General features: G+C 43.7%; 3 protein-coding genes and 2 long non-coding RNA genes across 5 annotated transcripts in view; 1 reads left to right on the plus strand and 4 right to left on the minus strand.

The window, feature by feature from the left end:
* Nucleotides 1-6,572: 6,572 nt before the first annotated feature.
* LOC117752754 lies at nt 6,573-7,414 on the minus strand. The gene is made up of 3 exons (XR_004612133.1): nt 7,311-7,414; nt 7,091-7,210; nt 6,573-6,623 (listed from the first exon to the last, which is right to left on the minus strand). It is a non-coding gene; the product is annotated as an uncharacterized LOC117752754 (long non-coding RNA).
* A 1,190-nt stretch (nt 7,415-8,604) lies between these two features.
* LOC117759326 (cysteine and glycine-rich protein 3-like) lies at nt 8,605-11,710 on the plus strand. The gene is made up of 5 exons (XM_034581392.1): nt 8,605-8,740; nt 10,229-10,340; nt 11,118-11,289; nt 11,556-11,580; nt 11,696-11,710. Exons 2-5 carry the CDS (start codon nt 10,229-10,231, stop codon nt 11,708-11,710), a joined length of 324 nt encoding a protein of 107 aa, XP_034437283.1. The 5' UTR covers nt 8,605-8,740.
* Nucleotides 11,711-11,780: 70 nt separating this feature from the next.
* Nucleotides 11,781-20,137, minus strand: LOC117759327 (ribonuclease inhibitor-like). The gene is made up of 10 exons (XM_034581393.1): nt 20,106-20,137; nt 19,782-19,955; nt 19,087-19,260; nt 18,530-18,703; nt 17,492-17,660; nt 13,294-13,570; nt 13,099-13,203; nt 12,356-12,460; nt 12,173-12,272; nt 11,781-11,805 (listed from the first exon to the last, which is right to left on the minus strand). The coding sequence occupies exons 1-10, from the start codon at nt 20,135-20,137 to the stop codon at nt 11,781-11,783; spliced, it is 1,335 nt and encodes a 444-aa protein (XP_034437284.1).
* A 3,912-nt stretch (nt 20,138-24,049) lies between these two features.
* LOC117752723 lies at nt 24,050-25,787 on the minus strand. The gene is made up of 3 exons (XR_004612127.1): nt 25,385-25,787; nt 24,728-24,865; nt 24,050-24,264 (listed from the first exon to the last, which is right to left on the minus strand). It is a non-coding gene; the product is annotated as an uncharacterized LOC117752723 (long non-coding RNA).
* Nucleotides 25,788-26,596: 809 nt separating this feature from the next.
* otog (otogelin) overlaps nt 26,597-27,647 on the minus strand; it is a 48,795-nt gene continuing 47,744 nt past the window's right edge. Inside the window, exon 57 of the mRNA XM_034570193.1 lies at nt 26,597-26,963. Within this exon, the coding sequence (XP_034426084.1) occupies nt 26,763-26,963 (201 nt within the window). The 3' untranslated portion in view covers nt 26,597-26,762. The remainder of the gene's footprint in view (nt 26,964-27,647) is intronic.

Raw genomic sequence — 27,647 nt, forward strand, 5'->3', positions numbered from 1 at the left:
TGGATGATATTTGGATTGTTCCCTGTCCGACCCAGCAGGCCTCCTAAGACTCTCTGGTTGGACTCCAGACTGAGGCCGTGAAGGAAGCGAACAAACAGGTCCAGATGACCATTTGCACTGGTGAGGGATTTCTCCATGGTTCTCTTCAGGAGGTCATCCAGGGAGAAGGTACTGTGTGTGTTCCCATATGTTCCCAAGAAGTTGTTGAGTTCTTCTGTGTTCCTCTTGGTGTAACAGTGGAACATGTAGACTGCAGCCAGAAACTCCTGAACGCTCAGATGAACAAAGCAGTAGACTGATTTCTGGAAGATCACACACTCTCTTCTGAAGATCTCAGTACAAACTCCTGAGTACACTGAGGCCTCTGTGACATTAAGACCACACCGCTCCAGGTCTTCTTGGTGGAACATGATGTTTCCTTCCTCCAGTTGTTTAATTGCCAGCCTCCCCAGCTTCAGTAGAACGTCCCTGTCAGCCTCCGTCAGCTGCTGTGGAGTCGTCTCATGTCCCTCACCGTACTTGTTGTTCTTCCTCTTTGTCTGAACCAGCAGGAAGTGTGAGTACAGGTCAGTCAGGGTCTTGGGCAGCTCTCCTCTCTGGTCTGTGGTCAACATGTGCTCCAGAACTGTAGCACTGATCCAGCAGAAGACTGGGATTTGACACATGATGTGGAGGCTCCTGGACGTCTTGATGTGTGAGATGATTCTGCTGCACAGCTCTTCATCACTGAATCTCCTCCTGAAGTACTCCTCCTTCTGGCCGTCAGTGAAGCCTCGTACTTCTGTGACCCTGTCAACACATGCAGGAGGGATCTGATTGGCCGCCGCAGGTCTGGAGGTTATCCAGACGAGAGCCGAGGGAAGCAGATTCCCCGGATGAGGTTTGTCAGCAGCACGTTGACTGATGACCTCTGTGTGACATCAGACACAGGCTTCTTGTGGTTGAAGTCCAGAGAAGGTCTGCTTTCATCCAGGCCGTCAAAGATGAACAAAGGTTTACAGACAGCGAGCGTCTCTTCCGTGAGCTTCTGTAACGTTGGATGGAAAACACGGAGCAGCGTGAGAAGACTGTGCTGCTGGTCCTTCACCAGGTTCAGCTCCCTGAACGAAAGCACAGTCAGCAGACCCACATCTTGGTTTTCTAAACCCTCTGCCCAGTCCAGAGCGAACTTCTGCACCGAGAAGGTTTTTCCAACGCCAGCGACGCCGTTAGTCAGGACGACTCTGATGCTGCTCTGCTGGTCAGTTGAGGATTTAAAGATGTCGTGGCACTTGATGGGAGTGTCGTGGAGGCTCTTCATCTTGGAAGCCGTCTCAAGCTAAAAATAGATTATTTGGACCCGGTCTCTGTCCTGCAGATCAGTTTAGGAAATCCAGAACTAAACTCAGTGTTTTAACAAGTAGCTGAATATTTAAAATGTCACAGATTAATTAATGAATGGATTCAAGTTATGTATGAAGAGGAATTATGTTAAATTAGAATTAAATGAGATCAATTGGGTATAAATGCTGTATTATAGATATGAGATCTACAAAAGTCAGTCAGTGAACTGACCACAGAGTCTCCAGTCGACAGGTTGGACTCTGTAAAAAACCACACAGCTCCTTCACTCCTGAGTCCTGCAGGTTGTTGTCAGTCAGATCCAGTTCTCTCAGATGAGAGGGGTTTGACCTCAGAGCTGAAGCCAGAGAAGAACAGCTGATCTCTGACAGACTGCAGAGATTCAACCTGGATAAAGAAATATGAATATTTGAATGTGTCCTCCTGTTGTTGTGGATCGTCTTCATGTCAACACAGACTCTCAACATGCTGCTGACCTCAGTCCAGTCTGTGACCTGAAGATAAATATCAGATCAGACATGTTGGACCATTGTTTCATTCATCACCTTCTTCTCTGTGTGTTGGTCACTGAGCAGGTTTGTGTAATTAAACACTGTTTAAAGTCGGGATGGCTCCTGACAGTCACTTCCTGTTTGTTTCTATACTTATCAACTGTCCAACGTGTTTCAATAAGAATGTGTCTTATTTTGAAAACCTGAGGAGGACGAGTGCTCGGCCTCAGTCCACATGTTATTTACTGACACTTTCTTAGTGATCAGGAGCAGGTGAGTGCAGGTGAATGGAGTTGATGAGGTGGACGTGACTGACAGGCTGGGTGAGTGACAGATGACTGAGGGACAGTGAGCAGAGCAGAACTGAGACAATTTAAATAAATAATGACCGAATAAGAAAGAAAGTTGGAAAAGTGAAGAAGGATTTAAGGACCTCAGAGTCTCCAGTTGACAGTTTGGATTCTCCAGTCCAGAACACAGCAGCTTCACTCCTGAATCCAGCAGGGAGTTTACACTCAGATCCAGTTCTCTCAGATGTGAGGGGTCTGACTTCAGAGCTGAGGCCACGACTTCCCAGTGAGTCTCTGAGAGTCGACAACCACAGAGTCTGTAATTAAAGAAAATATCTGTTAGAATAAAATCAGAAAACACAACATTCATACAAAACGTGATCATGTGACCCTCACCCTGGTAAATCCCCTTTTTGTCTCATGAACATGTTAAAAACTCCTCAAGAGAATCCTTTCAGATTTGGTCCAAGCGTTCGTTTAGACCAGTGATCACCAACCTTTTCGAGCCGAAGATCACTTTTTAATTCCAAACGTAAGCCGAGATCTACCACCCTGATGTCTTCCAAGAAACCCACTTAGGAGGGTCATATTTATTAGTTTTTGTAATTTCTGTTAAAGGCTGAATGTACGAGCATAAATATACACAAAGAAAGGCAGTTGTGCAACTTTATCTATTCAATGCACAATGTTCACATTAATATCAATTCATATTTACAGTGCACAATATTTAGCTTCAGCTCGACAATATGTTCTACTGCATCACAATGTTTTTACATAGGCGTTGCCTTGAGTATGATATAAAATTGACTTTTCCTGTACTCAAATATATACAAGTACTATACAGTATGAAGCCGTGCGTCTTCCGCTCCTGCAAATATTTCACAATAAAAATTACTTTTTCAACTAAACGCTGGAGTGCTTTTATTTTAAGACGCATACAGAAAGTGGTTTTAACATTTTAAAATCCATGTTTGTGACATAATTCCAACAAATAAACATTAAAACTCAGGTGAAAGATCATTTCCTCTGTTTATTCTTCTGTGAAACACAACATTTATATGTCTATGACACAAACATATTTACAACACTTCCGGAACCCGTTTCAAAGTAAAAGCACTCTAGCGTTTCACTTTCTTATTAATTTGTTCTAACGGGAAGACCGGAAGATGCGCGTCTTCATACCGTAGAGTCCTGACATTTAGTTAGTACATAAACCGACTTGTTTGAAGGAAATGCAGAGGATAAACCAGCCAGTAGTGGACTCACAGCGCGTGTGAAAAACAGACAATGGACACACATCTGATCTGCGGCGTGGCAGCAGCCAGTGAGTCCAGAGAGTTCGGAGAGTTCGGAGATCGACAGAGAGATCGATGGGTTGGCGACTGATTTAGACTGACAGAGGAACTCATTAGTTTCAGGTGGTCAAAGGTCAAAGGTCACACAATTAAATGTGAATGTGAAATCTGAATCTGAGCCCATCTGCAGAAGCAGTGTTGAGCCAGTTCACACTTAAAAAAAACGAGTTCCAAGTTCAGTTCATGCAGATGAAAATGAACTGGTTCACATTCACGGCGGCTCATTCTGCGCATGCGTTCATGCGTTAAAATAATTAACACGTGAATTCCACAAATTAATAATCACGCGTTAAGGCGTTAATTTTGACAGCCCTTATAGATATATATATATAAATAAATATACGGCAAACTCCAGCACAGTGATCACTTGGATTTCACTCTCCACATCTGATCTAGTTGCTCTTATATGTAAATGAGAACAATGAGAATGTATATATACAAACCAAATGTATACATATATTTAAGTATACATACGAATAAATGCACACACACACACACACACACACACACACACACACACACACACACACACACACACACACACTCCAGCCAGTAGCCACTTATCCTTACACTTATCCTCTCAGGGGCCTGGAGCCAATCTCAGCTGACACTGAATCTCAGTCTCCAATCAACCTAACTCCGATCTACATGTCTTTGGGTTTGTGGAGGAAGCTGGAGAACCCAGAGAAAACCCTGCAGACACCAGGAGAACCTCCTCCTCACAGAAAGGCTGCACTAACAGTGTTGACCACTGCAACACCATGCTGCCCAAAACAATGAGAAGCATTTAACACTGAGTGTATTTGAAGAACGACTCATCTCCACTGATTGAACATGTTATTGATCATGTCTGGACTCACCGAGCCTTCCTGCAGTTCCTCACAGCTGGGATCAGTCTCCGTCGACCCTGGTCTGATGTGTTGAACTTCTCCAGGTCCAACTCATCCAGAACCTCCTCTGACATCTGCAGCATGTAGGCCAGAGCTGAGCAGTGGATCTCAGAGAGTTTCTCCTTTGATCTGTTCTTTGACGTCAGGAACTGTTGCATCTGCTGATGAACTGAGTGGTCGTTCATCTCAGTCAGACAGTGGAAGATGTTGATGCTTCTGTCAGGAGAAATGTCATCACTCTGCATCTCCTTCAGGTTGTTGATGACTCTCTGGATGATCTTTGGATTGTTCCCTGTCCGACCCAGCAGGCCTCCTAAGACTCTCTGGATGATCTTTGGATTGTTCCCTGTCCGACCCAGCAGGCCTCCTAAGACTCTCTGGTTGGACTCCAGACTGAGGCCGTGAAGGAAGCGAACAAACAGGTCCAGATGACCATTTGTACTGGTGAGGGATTTCTCCATGGTTCTCTTCAGGAGGTCATCCAGGGAGAAGGTACTGTCTGTGTTCCCATATGTTCCCAGGAAGAAGTTGAGTTCTTCTGTGTTCCTCTTGGTGTAACAGTGGAACATGTAGACTGCAGCCAGAAACTCCTGAACGCTCAGATGAACAAAGCAGTAGACTGATTTTTGGAAGATCACACACTCTCTTCTGAAGATCTCAGTACAAACTCCTGAGTACACTGAGGCCTCTGTGACATTAAGACCACACCGCTCCAGGTCTTCTTGGTAGAACATGATGTTTCCTTTCCTCAGATGTTTAAACGCCAGCCTCCCCAGCTTCAGAAGAACGTCCCTGTCAGCCTCCGTCAGCTGCTGTGGAGTCGTCTCATGTCCCTCACCGTACTTGTTGTTCTTACTCTTTGTCTGAACCAGCAGGAAGTGTGAGTACAGGTCAGTTAGGGTCTTGGGCAGCTCTCCTCTCTGGTCTGTGGTCAACATGTGCTCCAGAACTGTAGCACTGATCCAGCAGAAGACTGGGATTTGACACATGATGTGGAGGCTCCTGGACGTCTTGATGTGTGAGATGATTCTGCTGCACAGCTCTTCATCACTGAATCTCCTCCTGAAGTACTCCTCCTTCTGGGCGTCAGTGAAGCCTCGTACTTCTGTGACCCTGTCAACACATGCAGGAGGGATCTGATTGGCCGCCGCAGGTCTGGAGGTTATCCAGACGAGAGCCGAGGGAAGCAGATTCCCCCGGATGAGGTTTGTCAGCAGCACGTTGACTGATGACCTCTGTGTGACATCAGACACAACCTTCTTGTGGTTGAAGTCCAGAGAAGGTCTGCTTTCATCCAGGCCGTCAAAGATGAACAAAGGTTTACAGACAGCGAGCGTCTCTGCCGTGAGCTTCTGTAACGTTGGATGGAAAACACGGAGCAGCGTGAGAAGACTGTGCTGCTGGTCTTTCACCAGGTTCAGCTCCCTGAACGAAAGCACAGTCAGCAGACCCACATCTTGGTTTTCTAAACCCTCTGCCCAGTCCAGAGTGAACTTCTGCACCGAGAAGGTTTTTCCAACGCCAGCGACGCCGTTGGTCAGGACGACTCTGATGCTGCTCTGCTGGTCAGTTGAGGCTTTAAAGATGTCGTGGCACTTGATGGGAGTGTCGTGGAGGCTCTTCATCTTGGAAGCCGTCTCAAGCTGCCTCACCTCATGTTGAGTATTAACCTCTTCACTCTGTCCCTCTGTGATGTAGAGCTCAGTGTAGATCCTGTTGAGGAGGGTTCTACTTCCTGTTTCATCAGTTCCTTCAGTCACATGTTCACATCTCCTCCTCACACTGAGCTTATGTTCATCTAAAACCTCCTGCAGACCACGATCTGCTGAAAGACAAGAAACAATGTCAGAGACAGAGAATCTGAGAATCTGCTGATTGTTTTCATCAGATACAGAAAAACTACAGAAAATAAAAGCTTTTTAACTTTGTGCTTTTATAACGATGTTAAATGTTGATGCTGTATGAAGGAACAAAATAAAACAACATGTGCTGTTGTCAGAAGTGAAGACATCAGCAGACACATGTACAGTGCTGCTCTGACCGGCTGTCTGAGCTCCAGCTCCTGTTCTGGATCTTTGTCCACACTGGGGACAGGAGGAGTCTCCTGAAGAGCCAGACTGGTCCCAGTATGTGGTGATGCACTGTCTGCAGAACCAGTGTCCACAGCTGGTGGAGACCGGATCCTTCAGGACGTCCTGACACGAAGCACAGCAGGACGACTGCTCCTCCTCAGAAACATGACTCCTCTTCCTCTCTCTGTGAAGACATTTCCTGATAACTCACATGTCCCAGTCACAGGTTGTCATTACTTCTGTCAAGGAGGTTTTGTTTTCACCCAGTATGTTTGTGTGTTGGTTGGTTGGTTCGTTTGTGGGATTATAAAAAAACACTGAACAGATTACCAGTAAACGTGGTGGAAGGATGTGTCCTGTGAACCAGATTGGGGTTGTGATGGGGGGGGGTTCCTCTTTCACAGACATGTTCAGAGGACTGATGTTTATGAGTGTGTGGAATTTGATGCTGATCCAAATAAAAATGAGTCTCTAGTGAATCTCAAAGTGGTTTCATAAGGAGCGTGTTGGTTCTTGGTGGAGGTCTGAGCTCTCTGAGTGATTCTGAGAGATTAGTCACCAACTTCAATGAAGCTGTGTCCTAATGCAGGGGCCACACTAGAGGAAACTAAATCCTCTTCAGAGCAGGTCACAGTAGAAACAGTCTCTTACTCTGTGTGTGAGGGTCCAGGTTCATTACTGAAGAGTAGAGGATGTTCCATGGACCAGTCACTCTTCAGAGACACACAGCTGGACCCTGGAGACTCTGCTCTCAGTCTGTGGTCCTGACCTCTGCAAACACAAACATGTTTTTATTCAGAACACATCATTCACTGGTTCATTCTGTGAGGATTCAGTTTGGAGGTTCACATGTTTGTAGCAGGTCTCTTACTTTGTGTGTGAGGGTCCAGGTTCATTACTGAAGTTTGGAGGACGTCCTTTGGACTTGTCACTCTTCAGAGACTCACAGCTGAACACTGGAGACTCTGCTCTGTCCTCCACTTCCTCCTCATAACCACTCATCTTCAGTCTGAGAGGAAAAACACTGTGAGCTCAAAGGAATCAGGACAAACCAGTCTGTCAAGAAACACACCCAAAAAAACAAGGAAGGACACACACACACACACACACACACACACACACACACACACACACACACACACACACACACACACACACACACCAGCTAAGGTGACTGTAACGTATGATTCTGAAAACACGTTCTGTTATTAAACACTTGATGAACAGATGTGATGAAGATAAAACATGAAACTGTGAGTTAACTCTGTTAATTAGTCCTTTGAAGGCTCTTTGTTCCACAGCTGCTGTTCACATCTGTCTCTGGGGATCCGATCACATGAAACTACGTCTGTCACCAGGTGTGAACTGACAAACTTAGAGTCGTGTGATCAGCAGACGGTGTTAACAGCAGGTGTGAGAGTGTGACAGTAAAACTTTCAGAAAGTTGTGTTCACACTCACCTGCTCACTTTTCTTCCTCCTGCTCATCCAGGTGAAAATGGAGTCTGACACGTCCCTGTTCTCAGGCTCCTCCACCCTGTTGAACCAGTTCACTCTTGAAAACAACCAGTTCAAAGTCCAGTTCATGCACATGAAGATGAACAGGTTATTTGCATTCTTCTTCATTAAATATTATTCATTGCTTGAATCCTTTAGAGTCCTCGGCTGTTACAGTCAGTTTTAAATGCCACGTTAAATTTAGTTTCACCTTGTTGATGTTCAGTATCTTTTTTTTCAGAAAATACATTTTTCAACATATTGGACCCAAAAAACACACAAGACAAATCACGTATGGACTCCAGAGGTTTTAAATGACTTCACTACAGATGATAAATACATTTTAAACAGTAAAAAAACACCTTCTCTTCATTTAGCTTCCCTCAGACCAAGCAGCTCAATAGATTCTCTGCATTCTGCGTCCGTCCAACCAGCTGTTTAGTTTCCTGGTGTGTTCTGAGCAGCACGAGGTCACTGGTGCGTCTGCAGTTGTCATTTACGTGCTTTGAGTTCCCGTCGTTTCTGCTGATAATCCAGCATCGAAGCCTCCGTGCGAGCAGCTGTCACACACAGTCCAGTTTCCTGTGTGTGTCTGTGGGCCCATGAACAAGCGTCTGTGCCATTCAGGCGTCTCCGGGGCCGTGATGAAGGGTCAGAGGGCCTCCGCTCTGTCACAGGTTATTTTGGGAGGATGCTCTCACTGCAGTGTCACCGGTGGACTGTGGTGATGGTGGGATGGAGGATATATAAACCAGCCGGGCGTGTTCACTGCCACAGGACTGAAGCGTTCGGACTTTGATTCAAGGTAAGATCTCATTTCCAGAGTTTGTGTGTTATTATCACGAGGCTGATGTTTAAATATGATGAGGTTATTTTGTTGATTTCAGTTTGTGTAGGTGGAATTAAATCAACTACATCAGACTCTTTTCCTTTCTGACGTGAACATCAACATCAGGACTCAGCTCCACATGAGATATTATTAATATTCAGAAGTTTGCGGCGGCGTTTCGTTGTCAGACAGTTTGACTTCTGTGTGTGTGATGTGTCAGTGAAGCCTCTATTCCTGGAACATCACATTCCAGTGCTGTGAGGTGCTGGGCAGCGTCTGATATGAGAGGGAGCTGGAACAACAGAGAGAAGAACCAGCAGGATTCCTTTTGACTGAAGCTGAAATTAAACCAGTCAAAGAATTAAATGAGATGAAAAATAAGAAATATTACAATTGATGGAGGAAGGAAATCTGAGGAACACTGTGTAGATACAGGATGTTAACCGCCAGAGAACCTTAACCAGGTGACTGTAAATGAGTTAGTTTATTAAAATATGTTAACGTGTCTCTATTGGGTTTAAATGTTCAAGAAAAGGATAAATAATTTGTCTAAAATAGGAAACAGACACGAGAAAGTACAGATGATTTATGTTTTTAACATTTGTCTCTATTCATAAGGCAGAGTTCATATTGTGAGGTTATCTCTCACATATTATCTGGGACCTAATTTAAAGCAGGAAAAGAATTGTTGTAACCTCCCAATAATCAAGCTGTGACACTGCATGAAAAATATAAACCAAAATAAAGTGTTTCATCGACTTGATTCAATTTAATTTGCAGCACAAACAAGGTAAAAACCTTTTTCACTAAAGTTTTATTGCAGCTACTTTGGCTTAATGTCATCTGAAGTATAGATATTGATCATTTCTAAGGTAAATCAAATGATAATTAATAATTTAAAAATCATTCAGAGTAGTCGACGATGTCATTTGAGCTCAAATCTAAATATCACAGGTTGATTATTTTTTTTAAAAAGAGAAATATATTATTAAATTGTTTTGTTTTGTCTTGATGAACTCTTGAGCTTAATGGGGATGGGGTTCCTCTCTCATCTTCATTTTATATCCTTGAATATTTGAACAGTTTTAAGTTATCAGCAGAATAATTAGTTTATTAATTAAATCAGTTTATTAGGAATTAATTGGAAAACTAATTGGAGATAGTTTGGATTATGGAATTGTCAAACACCTCCTGGTTCTGCGTCTCAGCTGAGAAGCTAAAAATAAACTGTTTCTCTGTTTTATAACATTATGAATTGAGTGAATTATTTATATGAGGAATATTTAAGATGTCACATTACATCACAGGAGATTATAAACATATAATTTTCTAATGTTTTTGATGTTATTATTTGAGTCAATGGTAATAATTGATGGCTGCAGCCCAACACTAGATCCTGGAAATGGATTTAGAGTTTGTGATCAATAGATTGATTGAATTCTGTTTTTATCTTTTCACTCTAAGATGCCAAACTGGGGAGGAGGAGCCAAGTGTGCGGCCTGTGAGAAGTCGGTGTATCATGCAGAGGAGATCCAGTGTAATGGGAGGAGCTTCCATAAAACCTGCTTCATCTGCAGTGAGTTCACCTCCTCTTCTTCGTCTCTCTGGTGTCATGGTGGATCAGCAGAAACAAAGAGCTTCTTCCAGCCTTTTTCATTTCCTCCTCTTGGAATTGTTGCATTTTCTTTTCCCCGTTTCTTATTTGAGTTCTTGTCAGATTTTTCATTTCTTTCTTGCCTCCTTCATCTTTTTCATTCTCCGTCCATCTATCCCCTCTTTCTTGCAACTTTCCAATCTGTTGTGCTTCTTTCTCCTCATTTCTTCTTTTCCTTTCTCTCTTTCTTCTCTTCAGTAACTCCTCTTCCTCTTCATCGTTCTGTTCTCTCAGCGGTTATTCACATTCACTCCATAAAAAGCCTCTTTTCTCACCTTCCAGTCGTTTTACAGTAAAAACTGTTCTCTGAGTTTCTCCTCCTCTTCCTCTGTGGCCTGAATTTCAGTTGTGTTGTTGTTGTGTTACAGTCAAAACGTGTTAGGCCACAATCAGCCTCTCTTCGGTCTGATCCGAGGCCTCGGACAGCGGCCATGTTGTTTAGGTTTTCTGTTCCCTGCCGTCTGTCATGAGCTGGAGCTCTGAGGCCTCATCCATCTGCCGAGAGTTCATCTTTTCTCCAACATTCTCCTCTCGTCCCACAAATAGAAACATGTGAACACGTGTAAATGCCACCGTTGACTGATAAACCCAGCGAGGTGCAGGAGCTTTATTTAAACTCCATCGCTCCTCCATGACAGAGTCTGAACGGTAACAGGTTCAAGTGTGTGTGGTTTGGTTTGTTGTGTCTGTTTCGCACAGTGAGCTGCAGAAAAGGGCTGGACAGCACCACGATGGCAGCGCACGAGTCCGAGATCTACTGCAAGTCCTGCTACGGCAAGAAATATGGGCCCAAAGGCTACGGATACGGGCAGGGAGCCGGAGCTCTGAGCTCGGATCCTCCCGGACAGAACGTGGACCTGCGGCCTCACGAGTAACAACAACTATATTAATGCAGATCACACATGTGCATTTCAACACGCTCCGAGGCTCTTTACATGACACAATACACACGTCACAAAAACACAGAACAAACAAATAAGAAGCACCAAGGGTCAGTTCATCCAAATCACCGAGGAACAAGGCACATTGTTATTGAGGCTTTGAGAAATCCATCTGGGAAATGTCCTTCCAAAGGTTCTTTGGTGATTTGAGTGAACTTCGAGAAAGTTTTAATTATCTCATGTTGTTTTTTTTTAGATCTAAACCCAAACCCGCCACAACAGTGATACCTGGACCAAACACACACACACACACACACAGACACACAACTGAAAAATGTACACACACAATTATCATTTCTTTTAATTTTTTAAGTTCATAAAATGTTGACGTAACAGTGGCTTGATGTTTGAAGACAGACTCTGCAGAGGTTTTATTTCCTTCTGTTCAATCCAAACATCAATCAACAAAATTATTAACGTGTCAAAACTTCTGCATAAAACTGTATCTGAGAAAAACAAGAAATTACACAGACACAGACAAACTATGTTTATATTTTCCTTTTAAAATGGAGAAGAAGAAAGAAGCATGAAAAGAACATACTTGTACAAGAATCACAACTTTGTGCAAGTACTGCACTTAAAGTAAATATACATGGCACCACTGAATCCTATATATTACCATGAGGGAGAAATAATAATGACATGGGAGGAAGAGGAGAGGGGAGGTTACTATTGTGTTAATGTTAGAAGGTGTGTGTGTGTGTGTGTGTGTGTGTGTGTGTGTGTGTGTGTGTGTGTGCGCGCGCGTGTGTGTGTGTGTGTGTGTGTGTGTGTGTGTGTGTGTGTGTGTGTGTGTGAGTGCTCTGACCACACTGGTAGGCGGGGCAGCAGCGGTCGGTGACGTTCCCGTCGACCGTCAGCACCTCCCCGTCCCAACAGAGAGGAGGCGTCTCCGGACAGGAGGAGGAACACACTGCAGGAAACACACACTTTGAATGAACCTGCTGACGACTGGACGTAAACACAGGAGCTGATGTGACGTGTGTGTGAACTGACTGCAGATGTGGGCCAGACAGCAGCTGCCGTCGGCTCTGGTGGCGATCAGAGTCTGGTCCTCTCTGCAGGTGGGAAGGTCCGACTCACAGAGATCAGGGTCACACTCTGCAAAACACACAGAATCTAATTCATCCACCAGATCCACGTGTTGGGAAACACTCTTCTTCACCTTCTCACTGAGAGTTAAATGAGGAGATCAACACCAATGAGAAGCTGCAGTGAAACAGTTCGAGTGTCTAAAGGTGAACTAGAATCACAGCCTCCACAAACCAGTCAAGTTGCAGTTAGTTTGCCTCCATGATTATCCTCCAGCCGTGATCTTTTATGCTCATTGGCAAAGTTTCCCTGAGAAACTGTTGATTCAAGGGAGAGAAAACGTTTCTCTTGATTGAGTGAAAGAAGAAATAAAACCAAAAGTAGATTGAGTTTGAAAGAAAACTTCCTCCAGATCACTTTCCTCCAGATCTCCCTCCACAGCCGCTAAAACACACTCGCACCAATTAGAAATGTTCTTTTATTCATTGCTTGATGCAGGATGTAGAAATAAACATCACCTACTCTAACGTAAAATGCACATTTTGGGATCTTGTCTGTCCTGCTCTCTCAGAATGCTGCAGTAAAGACGTTTCCACCGAGGCGACAAAACACATCACACCAGCCTCCAGAAACTCCTGCAGGTTAAACTAACTCTGAACTAAGTCTAAACTATAAACAGAATGAAAGCACTCAAAATAAAAACTCACCACAGACGTAGTGCGGACAGCAGGAGTCCTGCCTGTAGTACGAAACCAGCTTCTCCCCGTACTTACACTCAGGAGGGACCAGGTCACACAGGCTCTGGTTACAAACTGCAGAGCCACAAATCACATCTTCAACATTGGATTTTCTAATTCTACACCAACTTCTTCAGTTTGAACATTTCAAACTTGCCGCCTCACCGCAGACTCTCTGTGGGCAGCAGCTGGTGTCGTCGGCCAGGCCGATGACCACCTCCCCTGCTCTGCGGCACACGGGCGCCGCCACGTTGGAGCAGTCGTACTCCACGGGGACGATGGAGTCGTTGTCGCAGCGGTACATGCAGCAGGCGTCCTTCGAGGCCTTCCACACCTCGCCGTGAGCACGGGGAGCGCCGGAGCTGTCGGTGCAGGCTGAGGACGCACAAATGACGCCATGATTTCTAGTTCGCTGGTCGTGAGACGACAACACTGAAGCAGACTGCAGGAACAAAGGTTATTATACAGGTCTCGTACATTTAAAACTGACTCAAATCAAGACTGAAGATAATTCATTCATTTTCAGATTTTCTTCACAACCTTGTGTCGTCATAATCTAACTTTGTGACGTCCGGTTTGAGACTTACTGCAAAAAAAAATATTGAGACAACAAAACTGCTTGATATATAATATTTAGAATATGTAGAATTTGATTACGAGCACAAACTTTTCTTCATAAGTATAAAGTTTGTCCTATAAATATGTTTGGTGGAATTTCTGCTCTTTATCGACTCTTCTTCATACTGTAAATATGACATTCATTTTTCTTCTGGTTGTTTCCATTATGTCAAACTGGTGATGTTGTTCATGTACCTGCAGCAAGGAGGTGATGTTTCCACCTGTTTGTTTGCAAGATGAAAGAAAACCAGAGTCATGATTCCAGTGAAGTCGGTGGAAGGATGTTTATTGAGCATTAAAGCAGAGACAAGTAGAAACAACAGAACTTTTCTCTCTGAGATGTTTTTCTTCTCGTTACATCTGGTTTGTCACAGAGGAAATGATCCATGTGTTTGACTCATAGACTGAATATAAAGGCTTTGACTGGGATGTGCTGCTGTTATACTACAGCGCCACCTGTGGGTCAAAAAGTAGAAAAGCAACCACTGCTCTGCACCTGATGCAGAAATGAAAACGTCCCATTTTTAAGTCCAGAGTTTTGATCTTTTGTGTCAAAGACAAAACTCTGATTTTAAACTCAAAGTGATTTAAATGTGTTTAACTTTGTGTGGAACTAAATCAATTTGTGACGTGAATCCAGGAACTTTAAGATCATAAACAGATACACAGAATGTGGTTATACACACATCAATCAAATTCAATCAAATTTTATTTGTATAGCCCATATTCACAAATCACAATTTGTCTCATAGGGCTTTAACATGGTGTGACATCCTCTGCCCTTAACCCTCAACAAGAGTAAGGAAAAACTACTTAAAAACCCTTTTAACAGGGAAAAAAGAACGTAGAAACCTCAGAGAGAGCCACATGTGAGGGATCCCTCTCCCAGGACGGACAGAAGTGCAATGGATGTCAAGTGTAAAGGAGAACATCAAGATAAAGGTTTTAGCAGCATTGATTAGGGTAAACATTTTGAAGTATAACTGAAGGTCAGTGAATTGGTGGATTAATGTCATTAATGGTCAAGTGTCTGAGGAGAAATACTATGTATCGAGCAGTCCTGCTGCAATCATAGTCCATGGTCAGCAGCCAGCAAGATCATGATCCACCATCAAGATCGGATGCCACTATAGTCCACAGTTATTGTCCACTGCCGCCATTAGGATCCATCATCAGCTGCCACCTCGGTCGTGGTCCACTACCAGTATCTGATGCCAACACGATAAAGGATCACATGGAGACATATTGAGGGACAAAGGTGGAAAATAACAAAGACAAAGTTAAATACACTATATGTGACTCTTTACAGAGGGTTTATATATTCTGTTGGTGTTGTGTCATTTCAATAAACACATTCTTCATGTGAATAAACACAATCGGTAGCGAGGGGCAAGACTTTGGGGCTGCGCGGTGGTTGGCACTGTCGCCTCACAGCCAGAAGGTTCCTGGTTTGAATCCCGGTTCAGATGGGCTCTTCCTGTGTGGAGTCTGCATGTTCTCCACATTCACTCAAAACAGATTTAGAAAAGTGTTGATCTGCAGTCATGTCGTCGTGAACAGAAATAATTTGCTGAGTTTGTTTGTGTTCAGAATATGTGAGTGAACAAAAGAGTGGAGGAGGTGGAGGAGCGTGAGTGTGTCTGCAGACACTGAGTCAAAGGACAGAGCAGCAGCAGATCCACTGATGATGCTGTGTCACATCCACAGGAACACACAGGGAGGATGGTGGACTGGACACTGTGACAGCTGATCTCAGAGCAGCTCACCTCCTCTGATTCCTCTGGAGCTCTGTCTCCACTCTGCCTCCCAGCAACAAGGCCCAGTCAGAGCCGCTCTACACACAAGCTGCTGCTGCTTCAGCCTCTGGATCCTCAGGACACAGCTCAGCCTCCGTCCACACACACTGTCCTCTTCACACTCAGCTCCACAAAGATCCCTTCCATCTGTTGAGAGAAGAAGACATCAGTGTTTCCAGAGACTCACTTCATCAGCTGTGAGTCAGTGATGCAGCACATCCAGTAGAAAGAGCAGCAGGGACTTCAGTCCTGTTCAGAGGTGGAGCAGCTTCCTCTCTGCTTCATGTTCACGTGTTGGAATGAACACGCTAAGAGCTAAGTGTGTTTCCTCTGCATGTCAAAGTGCAGAGTGGACACCTGAGAGGTGGATTTACTGCTGTTACAGGTGAAGACATGTTTCACTGTGTGAGCACGTGCACATAAAAGGGGCGGGGTTTACTGCGTATGACCAATCACAGACATGGACAGTTTGACTGACAGCAGAGCCTCATATTTCACAACGAGGATCAAACTGTTCTATAATAAAAATCAGAGGAGAACAAACACATGATCCAGAATAAAAGAAACTCAGTTACAGCTGCTAAATGCAGGAAGAACAGCTGGTAAAACATCTGGGATTGTGTCAATGTGTAAGTTACAGCGCCCCCTGGTGGCATTTGGTAAAAATATATTACGTGACCACGATATAATAACGTGTGTGAACGAGATAAATAACTCGAGGCCACGAGATCTGAATCTGTTGTTTACTAACAAGACGAGTGGAAGAGAAGAAGATTCTTGATGAGAAACGTTTGAATCCCAGGATGTGACACATACTGTCTCACTGTCTCTGAGGACACACACTGTCTCTGAGGACACACACTGACTGAGGACACACACTGACTCTGAGGACACACACTGACTCTGAGGACACACACTGACTCTTAGGACACACACTGACTCTGAGGAAACACACTGTCTCACTGACTCTGAGGACACACACTGACTATGAGGACACACACTGACTCTGAAGACACACACTGTCTCTGAGGACACACACTGACTCTGAGGACACACACTGACTCTGAGGACACACACTGACTCTTAGGACACACACTGACTCACTGTCTCTGAGGACACACACTGACTCTGAGGACACACACTGACTCTGAGGACACACACTGTCTCACTGTCTCTGAGGACACACACTGTCTCTGAGGACACACACTGACTCTGAAGACACACACTGTCTCTGAGGATACACACTGACTCTGAGGACACACACTGACTCTTAGGACACACACTGACTCTGAGGAAACACACTGTCTCACTGACTCTGAGGACACACACTGACTATGTGGACACACACAGATTGTGAGGACACACAAGGTCTCACTGACTTTGAGGACACACACTGTCTCTGAGGACATACACACTGACTCTGAGGACAAGCAGCTCCTTCACTCCTGAGTCCTGCAGGTCGTTGTACCTCAGATCCAGTTCTCTCAGATTAGAGGGGTTTGACCTCAGCGCTGAAGCCAGAGAAGAACAGCTGATCTCTGACAGTTTGCAGCACTTCAACCTGAATAAATAATAAAACTTAACTGTAAATTAAACTGAGCTCATGTGTGAAAATAACACACAAATATTCATGTCAGCACAGACTCATAACATGGAAGATAAATATGAAATCAGACATGTTGGACTAAAAACGAGTCCTGATTCAGTAAAAATATATTATTTGGACCCGGTCTCTGTCCTGCAGATCAGTTTAGGAAATCCAGAACTAAACTCAGATGTGTTTTAACAAGTAGCTGAATATTTAAAATGTCACAGATTAATTAATGAATGGATTCACGTTATGTATGAAGAGGAATTATGTTAAATTAGAATTAAATGGGATCAATTGGGTATAAATGCTGTATTATAGATATGAGATCTACAAAAGTCAGTCAGTGAACTGACCTCAGAGTCTCCAGTCGACAGGTTGGACTCTGTAGAAAACCACACAGCTCCTTCACTCCTGAGTCCTGCAGGTCGTTGAAGCTCAGATCCAGTTCTCTCAGATGAGAGGGGTTTGACCTCAGAGCTGAAGCCAGAGAAGAACAGCTGATCTCTGACAGTCTGCAGACCTTCAACCTGAATAAATAATAATAATAAACTTTATTAATATAGTACTTTTTAAAAACAGAGTTTACAAAGTGTTTTGACAGCAAAGCAAGAAAAGTGAATAAAAACTTGAACCCATAAAAACAGTAAAATGACAATAGAGATGAATGAACAAGTAAATAAAAGGTGAAAATGATAAAAACACAGTAAAAACACAACATCACTTAAAAGCAAGTCTATAAAAATGTGTTTTAAGAAGTGATTTAAAAGAAGTCACTGACTCTGCCTTATCGCCTCAGGGGGCCGTTCCAAAGCCGAGGGGCCCTGATGGTAAAAGCACGGTCACGGTTTAGTTTTCAACCTGGACTTTGGAACAGCAGGATCCACCTGAGGATCTAAGGCTGCGTGCAGGAACATATGGGCTCAATAATTCTGTGATGTAGTTTGGGGCCAGATGCTTTAAAAGTGATCAGTAAAATCTAAAAATCAATTCTAAAACGGACAGGGAGCCAATGGAGAGAAGCGAGGATCAGGGAGATGTGATGTTGCCGTTTAATACCAGTGAGAAGCTGCTGCGTTCTGAACTGGTTGGAAACTAATTGTTGTTTTCTTTACCCTAAAATGAGACATTTATATTTAACTACATTATATTTACATTCTTTATATTTACATCAGGAGCGGGTCCTCTCTACAGAGGAAGCCATGATTTTTACAGTAGCCCAGACTGGACAAACTAAACCTTTTGAGTTTCTATTACAACTGAAGCTACCACAGGTTCTCTTTCGTGTTTGGAAGGGGAGGGTGAGTTGAGGGGTGTTCAGCTGCAACATGACACTTCACCACTAGATGTCACTAAATTCTACAGACTGAACCTTTAACAATAAAACATGATGTCTGACCTCAGAGTCTCCAGTCGACAGGTTGGACTCTGTAGAAAACCACACAGCTCCTTCACTCCTGAGTCCTGCAGGTTGTTGTAGCTCAGATCCAGTTCTCTCAGATGAGAGGGGTTTGACCTCAGAGCTGAAGCCAGAGAAGAACAGCTGATCTTTGACAGTCTGCAGCTCTCCAACCTGAATAAAGGATAAAACTTAACTGTGAATTAAACTGAGTTCATGTGTGAAAATAACAGACAAATATTCATGTCAGCACAGACTCATAACATGGAAGATAAATATGAAATCAGACATGTTGGACTAAAAACGAGTCCTGATTCAGTAAAACTATATTATTTGGAGCCGGTCTCTGTCCTGCAGATCAGTTTAGGAAATCCAGAACTAAACTCAGATGTGTTTTAACAAGTAGCTGAATATTTAAAATGTCACAGATTAATTAATGAATGGATTCAAGTTATGTATGAAGAGGAATTATGTTAAATTACAATTAAATTAGATCAATTGGGTATAAATGCTGTATTATAGATATGAGATCTACAAAGGTCAGTCAGTGAACTGACCTCAGAGTCTCCAGTCGACAGGTTGGACTCTGTAGAAAACCACACAGCTCCTTCACTCCTGAGTCCAGCAGGTCGTTGAAGCTCAGATCCAGTTCTCTCAGATGAGAGGGGTTTGACCTCAGAGCTGAAGCCAGAGAAGAACAGCTGATCTTTGACAGTCTGCAGTCCTCCAACCTGAATAAAGGATAAAACTTAACTGTAAATTAAACTGAGTTCATGTGTGAAAATAACACACAAATATTCATGTCAGCACAGACTCATAACATGGAAGATAAATATCAGATCAGACATGTTGGACCATTGTTTCATTCATCACCTTCTTCTCTGTGTGTTGGTCACTGAGCAGGTTTGTGTAATTAAACACTGTTTAAAGTCGGGATGGCTCCTGACAGTCACTTCCTGTTTGTTTCTATACTTATCAACTGTCCAACGTGTTTCAATAAGAATGTGTCTTATTTTGAAAACCTGAGGAGGACGAGTGCTCGGCCTCAGTCCACATGTTATTTACTGACACTTTCTTAGTGATCAGGAGCAGGTGAGTGCAGGTGAATGGAGTTGATGAGGTGGACGTGACTGACAGGCTGGGTGAGTGACAGATGACTGAGGGACAGTGAGCAGAGCAGAACTGAGACAATTTAAATAAATAATGACCCAATAAGAAAGAAAGTTGGAAAAGTGAAGAAGGATTTAAGCACCTCAGAGTCTCCAGTCCACAGTTTGGACTCTCCAGTCCAGAACACAGCAGCTTCACTCCTGAATCCTGCAGCTCATTGAAGCTCAGATCCAGTTCTCTCAGATGTGAGGGATCTGACTTCAGAGCTGAGGCCACGACTTCACAGTGAGTCTCTGAGAGTCCACAACCATCAAGTCTGTAATTAAAGAAAATATCAGTTAGAATAAAATCAGAAAACACAACATTCAAACAAAACGTGATCATGTGACCCTCACCCTGGTAAATCCCCTTTTTGCCTCATGAACATGTTAAAAACTCCTCAAGAGAATCCTTTCAGAGTTGGTACAAGCGTTCATTCAGACTGACAGAGGAAGCCATTAGATTCAGGTGGTCAAAGGTCAAGGTCACACAAATATGTTTCTGGCCTCTTGAACATGATGTCTCAAGTCTGTCTTTAGGGGATTTCTTCACATTTTGACCAGTTGGACTCAAAGATAAACTGATTAGATTTCAGTGGTCAAAGGTCAAAGGTTACAGTGACCTCATATTATTGTGAATGCAACATGTCAGGAACCTGGAGGGACGGACACTGCACTGGTTGGTGGTGGCGTACAAATGCAGGGTGGTAATTCTAGTTTGACCAGAAAGAAGAATAAACGATATTTCCAGTTCTGCTTCTTCAGTTTAAAGGAACAGTCAGTGATTCTCATCCTAAACACAGAGAAGCTGTGATTTATCTGATTAATCACCGTTTCTAAATGCCTGAAAAATCCCCTTTATCTCTGTATATTGTTGTGGGAACAGAAAGATAAATGACAGAAGGTGGATATATACATTTAACATTATTTTTTTAATTGATGACAAGTCCAAATGATACTGACCAGGGTTAAGATTGAAAAATATAATAAAATCAAACTAAAACATACCACACCATAATTAAATGTGTCTGTCTCTTTGCTTTGCCTCTGAGCAAACATAGGATGATGTTATTTAGAACATTAAATTTCTTTATAAAACTCAAAGAACCTTTATCCTAAACAATCGGGGCTTCTTAGCCTTTGCTCTTTTTTTTTTTTTTTAGCAAATATAGGATGGTTGAATAAAACTTTTTTCTTTTCTTTTTTAAATCAAACAAACAACCAAACCTTTACACAATTAAATGTGAATGTGAAATCTGAATCTGAGCCCATCTGCAGAAGCAGTGTTCAGCCAGTTCACACTTAAAAAGAACGAGTTCCAATTTCAGTTCATGCAGATGAAAATGAACTAGTTCACGTTCATAGTTCATTTTTTATTGGGATGATTCAGGTGACAAACGTCCGGTCATGTGTTTGGTTCTGAATCGATGGAGTCGGATCATGTCTGCGTGTCGCTCATTTTAACACTGAGTCCTGACTGTGAGCGTCTCGTGTTGTACTGAGCACAACATGTTGACGAGTCATTTTCATGATGTTTAAATGCAGCCTCATAAACTGTGGAATCAAACCAACACTAAGTGACTTCATGTGCTGATCAGGTCCTGATAACTAGTGATGAGTGTTTATTAGTTCCAGTGAGAGCCGAGTGGAGGACACAGAAACTCCAGCTCGGTACAAACCAGCTGCAGCTTCTGCTCTGATCATGAAGCAGCTGATCACTGAGCAGCTGAGACCAGAGAAACTCTGTGTTTCACTTCAACAAAGTCACTGAGCGGCTGCTTCACGTGAACGAGCTCTGATCTCACTGCGTGTGTCGCTCTGAGCGAGTGAGTTGGGGGGGGGGTTCATGGAGCGGACCATTCTGCGCATGCGTTAATGCGTTAAAATAATTAACACGTTCATTCCACAAATGAATCATCCCACGTTAACGCGTTAATTTTGATACATATATTTAAGTATGCATACGTATAAATACACACACACACACACCAGCCAGTAGCCACTTATCCTTTAGCGGTCTCAGGGGCCAGGAGCCAATCTCAGCTGACACTGAATCTCAGTCTCCAATCAACCTAACTCCGATCTACATACGTCTTGGGGTTTGTGGAGGAAGCTGGAGAACCCAGAGAAAACCCTGCAGACACCAGGAGAACATCCTCCTCACAGAAAGGCTGCACTAACAGTGTTGACCACTGCAACACCATGCTGCCCAAAACAATGAGAATCATTTAACACTGAGTGTATTTGAAGAACGACTCATCTCCACTGATTGAACATGTTATTGATCATGTCTGGACTCACAGAGCCTTCCTGCAGTTCCTCACAGCTGGGATCAGTCTCCATCGACCCTGGTCTGATGTGTTGAACTTCTTCAGGTCCAACTCATCCAGAACCTCCTCTGACATCTGCAGCATGTAGGCCAGAGCTGAGCAGTGGATCTCAGAGAGTTTCTCCTTCGATCTGTTCTCTGACGTCAGGAACTGTTGCATCTGCTGATGAACTGAGTGGTCGTTCATCTCAGTCAGACAGTGGAAGATGTTGATGCTTCTGTCAGGAGAAATGTCATCACTCTGCATCTCCTTCAGGTTGTTGATGACTCTCTGGATGATCTTTGGATTGTTCCCTGTCAGACCCAGCAGGCCTCCTAAGACTCTCTGGATGATCTTTGGATTGTTCTCTGTCCGACCCAGCAGGCCTCCTAAGACTCTCTGGTTGGACTCCAGACTGAGGCCGTGAAGGAAGCGAACAAACAGGTCCAGATGACCATTTGTACTGGTGAGGGATTTCTCCATGGTTCTCTTCAGGAGGTCATCCAGGAAGAAGGTACTGTCTGTGTTCCCATATGTTCCCAAGAAGTTGTTGAGTTCTTCTGTGTTCCTCTTGGTGTAACAGTGGAACATGTAGACTGCAGCCAGAAACTCCTGAACGCTCAGATGAACAAAGCAGTAGACTGATTTCTGGAAGATCACACACTCTCTTCTGAAGATCTCAGTACAAACTCCTGAGTACACTGAGGCCTCTGTGACATTAAGACCACACCGCTCCAGGTCTTCTTGGTAGAACATGATGTTTCCTTCCTCCAGATGTTTAAGTGCCAGCCTCCCCAGCTTCAGTAGAACGTCCCTGTCAGCCTCCGTCAGCTGCTGTGGAGTCGTCTCATGTCCCTCACCGTACTTGTTGTTCTTCCTCTTTGTCTGAACCAGCAGGAAGTGTGAGTACAGGTCAGTCAGGGTCTTGGGCAGCTCTCCTCTCTGGTCTGTGGTCAACATGTGCTCCAGAACTGTAGCACTGATCCAGCAGAAGACTGGGATTTGACACATGATGTGGAGGCTCCTGGACGTCTTGATGTGTGAGATGATTCTGCTGCACAGCTCTTCATCACTGAATCTCCTCCTGAAGTACTCCTCCTTCTGGGCGTCAGTGAAGCCTCGTACTTCTGTGACCCTGTCAACACATGCAGGAGGGATCTGATTGGCCGCCGCAGGTCTGGAGGTTATCCAGACGAGAGCCGAGGGAAGCAGATTCCCCCGGATGAGGTTTGTCAGCAGCACGTTGACTGATGACGTCTGTGTGACATCAGACACAAGCTCCCTGTGGTTGAAGTCCAGAGAAGGTCTGCTTTCATCCAGGCCGTCAAAGATGAACAAAGGTTTACAGACAGCGAGCGTCTCTGCCGTGAGCTTCTGTAACGCTGGATGGAAAACACGGAGCAGCGTGAGAAGACTGTGCTGCTGGTCTTTCACCAGGTTCAGCTCCCTGAACGAAAGCACAGTCAGCAGACCCACATCTTGGTTTTCTAAACCCTCTGCCCAGTCCAGAGTGAACTTCTGCACCGAGAAGGTTTTTCCAACGCCAGCGACGCCGTTGGTCAGGACGACTCTGATGCTGCTCTGCTGGTCAGTTGAGGCTTTAAAGATGTCGTGGCACTTGATGGGAGTGTCGTGGAGGCTCTTCACCTTGGAAGCCGTCTCAAGCTGCCTCACCTCATGTTGAGTATTAACCGCTTCACTCTGTCCCTCTGTGATGTAGAGCTCAGTGTAGATCCTGTTGAGGAGGGTTCTACTTCCTGTTTCATCAGTTCCTTCAGTCACATGTTCACATCTCCTCCTCAGACTGAGCTTATGTTCATCTAAAACCTCCTGCAGACCACGATCTGCTGAAAGACAAGAAACAATGTCAGAGACAGAGAATCTGAGAATCTGCTGATTGTTTTCATCAGATACAGAAAAACTACAGAAAATAAAAGCTTTTTAACTTTGTGCTTTTATAACGATGTTAAATGTTGATGCTGTATGAAGGAACAAAATAAAACAACATGTGCTGATGTCAGAAGTGAAGACATCAGCAGACACATGTACAGTGCTGCTCTGACCGGCTGTCTGAGCTCCAGCTCCTGTTCTGGATCTTTGTCCACACTGGGGACAGGAGGAGTCTCCTGAAGAACCAGACTGGTCCCAGTACGAGGTGATGCACTGTCTGCAGAACCAGTGTCCACAGCTGGTGGAGACTGGATCCTTCAGGACGTCCTGACACGAAGCACAGCAGGACGACTGCTCCTCCTCAGAAACATGACTCCTCTTCCTCTCCCTGTGAAGACATTTCCTGATAACTCACATGTCCCAGTCACAGGTTGTCATTACTTCTGTCAAGGAGGTTTTGTTTTCACCCAGTATGTTTGTGTGTTGGTTGGTTTGTTCGTTAGTGGGATTATAAAACACCACTGAACAGATTACCAGTAAACTTGGTGGAAGGATGTGTCCTATGAACCAGATCGGGGGGGTGATGGGGGTTCCTCTTTCACAGACATGTTCAGAGGACTGATGTTTATGAGTGTATGGAATTTGATGCTGATCCAAATAAAAATGAGTCTCTAGTGAATCTCAAAGTGGTTTCATGAGGAGCGTGTTGGTTCTTGGTGGAGGTCTGAGCTCTTTGAGTGATTCTGAGAGATTAGTCACCAACTTCAATGAAGCTGTGTCCTAATGCAGGGGCCACACTAGAGGAAACTCAATCCTCTTCAGAGCAGGTCACAGTAGAAACAGTCTCTTACTCTGTGTGTGAGGGTCCAGGTTCATTACTGAAGAATAGAGGATGATTCATGGACCAGTCACTCTTCAGAGACACACAGCTGAACACTGGAGACTCTGCTCTGTCCTCCTCTTCCTCCTCATAACCACTCATCTTCAGTCTGAGAGGAAAAACACTGTGAGCTCAAAGGAATCAGGACAAACAAGTCTGTCAAGAAACACACCCAAAAAAAACAAGGAAGGACACACACAGACACACACGCACGCACAGACACACACACACACACACGCACGCACGCACACACGCGCGCACACACAAACATACACACACACGCACGCACACGCACACACGCGCGCACACACAAACACACACACACACACCAGCTAAGGTGACTGTAACGTATGATTGTGAAAACACGTTCTGTTATTAAACACTTGATGAACAGATGTGATGAAGATAAAACGTGAAACTGTGAGTTAACTCTGTTAATTAGTCCTTTGAAGGCTCTTTGTTCCACAGCTGCTGTTCACATCTGTCTCTGGGGATCCGATCACATGAAACTACGTCTGTCACCAGGTGTGAACTGACAAACTTAGAGTGGTGTGATCAGCAGACGGATGTTAACAGCAGGTGTGAGAGTGTGACAGTAAAACTTTCAGAAAGTTGTGTTCACACTCACCTGCTCACTTTTCTTCCTTCTGCTCATCCCAGTGAAAATGGAGTCTGACACCTCCCTGTTCTCAGGCTCCTCCTCCGTGTTGAACCAGTTCACTCTTGAAAACAACCAGTTCAAAGTCCAGTTCATACACATGACAATGAACTGGTTCACGTTCACACTTATTTTTTGGGGGGGATGGTATTTAGTTAATAATTGATGGAGTCGAATCATTGTCCTGACTGTGAGCGTCTCCTGTTACTGATCCAGGATCAAGACCTGCTGTCTGTTCAGCCGATGTTTGGCCGCCAGGGGGCAGAAGAACAACCTGACAATGAGTATAATAATAATAATAATAATAATAATAATAATAATAATAATAGTGATAAGCAGGGATAACATCATCTATATTGCACAGCATCCTGTTATCTAATAAACAGACGAAAACCTGTTTTAGTTTTTCAAAAGGAAATATTTATTGAAAATGCAAATGTACATTTGTATAATACAAATCCTCTTTAAGTTTAAAATATCCAGTGTTTGATATGAACAAAGAAGAAAGAAGTTTGGTCCACAGAGAAACATGCATCTATAACGCTCCACCGTGCTCTCCCTGTATTTTCCAAATCCAAGTTTGGTTTGTTTCTTCTCCGCTTGGACCAAATGTTTCCACGAAATAAAAACAGCTTTGCTCTATCGAACTCCAATAAATAAATAAAGTGCTCCACATACTGCTGGATTCAAATCAGTTCATTCACCTGACTCCCTCTGATTATCTAAAAGATGTGTGTAATCAGTACATTTACAATTTATTGTCTTAATAAGAGGGAAATCTCAAAGTGTTTGATGTTGCAAAACATTTTCAAACATTAGGAAATTTAGTTATTTACAAAAACCAGGCACAATGGGAGGAGATGTGGAGAGTGTGCAGGCTGACAGGGAGGTGGTGCTACAGCAGTTTGAACAGTAACTTTGAACCATGGACTGTAAAATAAAGATGGATGACGTCTCCACTTCCTCCTGTTGATCAAAAATGAAGCCAAAATATCTCTGATCCCAACTACTAACATGGAGGAGGCAAGATTTATGAATTATACTGCAGCCAGCCAGCAAGGGGCGATCAAGATCATTTGGCTTCACTTTTGAGGAGCAGCCATGTCGTCCATCTTTAACTACAGATGATGGTAAAATGATACGTAAACAGCTTCAAGTGCAGTTTGTATATTTAATTTTAGTAAATGTTTTATCTTGCAGCGTCAAAACTTTTCTCAGCTAAAATCAAAACTATAAATATAAATGACCAATAAAGTCGTCACGTGTCGACTGCTGCAGATGAAGCTGCAGTTCGACCTCCCTGCCAGCAGAGGCCCCAGAACATCGTACTTTGTGTGTGTGTGTGTGTTCAGGACCACTGGCAGGAGCAGTCGGTGGGCTCCTGGATGCTGTAGCTGACCCAGGTTGCGTTGCCGCTGCAGTAGAGCTGCACCGAGCGCCGCTGCAGCCCCGTCTCCCGGCAGCACTTGCAGAAGCGAGCGTACGTGTTGATGTTGTAGTTGTAGATGCTGGCGGACGGACACTTCCCGTCACATGACACGATGTTCACCTGCAGGACACAGAGCGTCAGTGCAGAAGGTCACACGGCTGGAAGTCGCCCAGAGGAGTGGACACATTTCTTTAAATTAAAAGTGTGATTTTCAAGTTGCTGTCCGATTAAATTGAAGATTCTCCACATCCTTTAAATTATGATGTCCTCAACTGGTCTGTGCTCAACATCCAGTCTTTATATTTCTTCATTTCTTTTTATTCTCTTTTAATTTCTTTTTAAATGCTTCTTTCTGGTATTGTCTAATGTTGCTTTGACAATTCGTCATGATGCCTCTTATATCTTATGAAAAGTACTTTGAATTGTCTCGTTGAAATATGCTGTACAAATAAACTGTGGGTAATTTTAGCTTTGAAATGAAGTTGGAAACTGAACTGTGTGAATCCAATTAGTTGCTAGTGTTAACTCGAGATTCATATTTAAAATGTAAAATTTGTCCACATGCAAACACAAAGTTCAATACATGTACAAACATTTAATTAACTTGATTTGTTTTGATTAAAATGGACGGTTCTTTTATGGAAATTCTTATTTCACATACAATTAGCTCTAATAACTACATTTCTTCTGCCAGGAAATGTACTGGGAAATTACAAACCTGTCAAACGAAGTGTTACCAGTTTCCAGATTTTCTTATTTCTTATTTCTTATTGTATGAACCAGGAATCACGCTGGACACAAACA

The sequence above is a fragment of the Hippoglossus hippoglossus genome, chromosome 3 (assembly GCF_009819705.1).
Source record: "Hippoglossus hippoglossus isolate fHipHip1 chromosome 3, fHipHip1.pri, whole genome shotgun sequence".
NCBI lineage: Eukaryota > Metazoa > Chordata > Actinopteri > Pleuronectiformes > Pleuronectidae > Hippoglossus > Hippoglossus hippoglossus.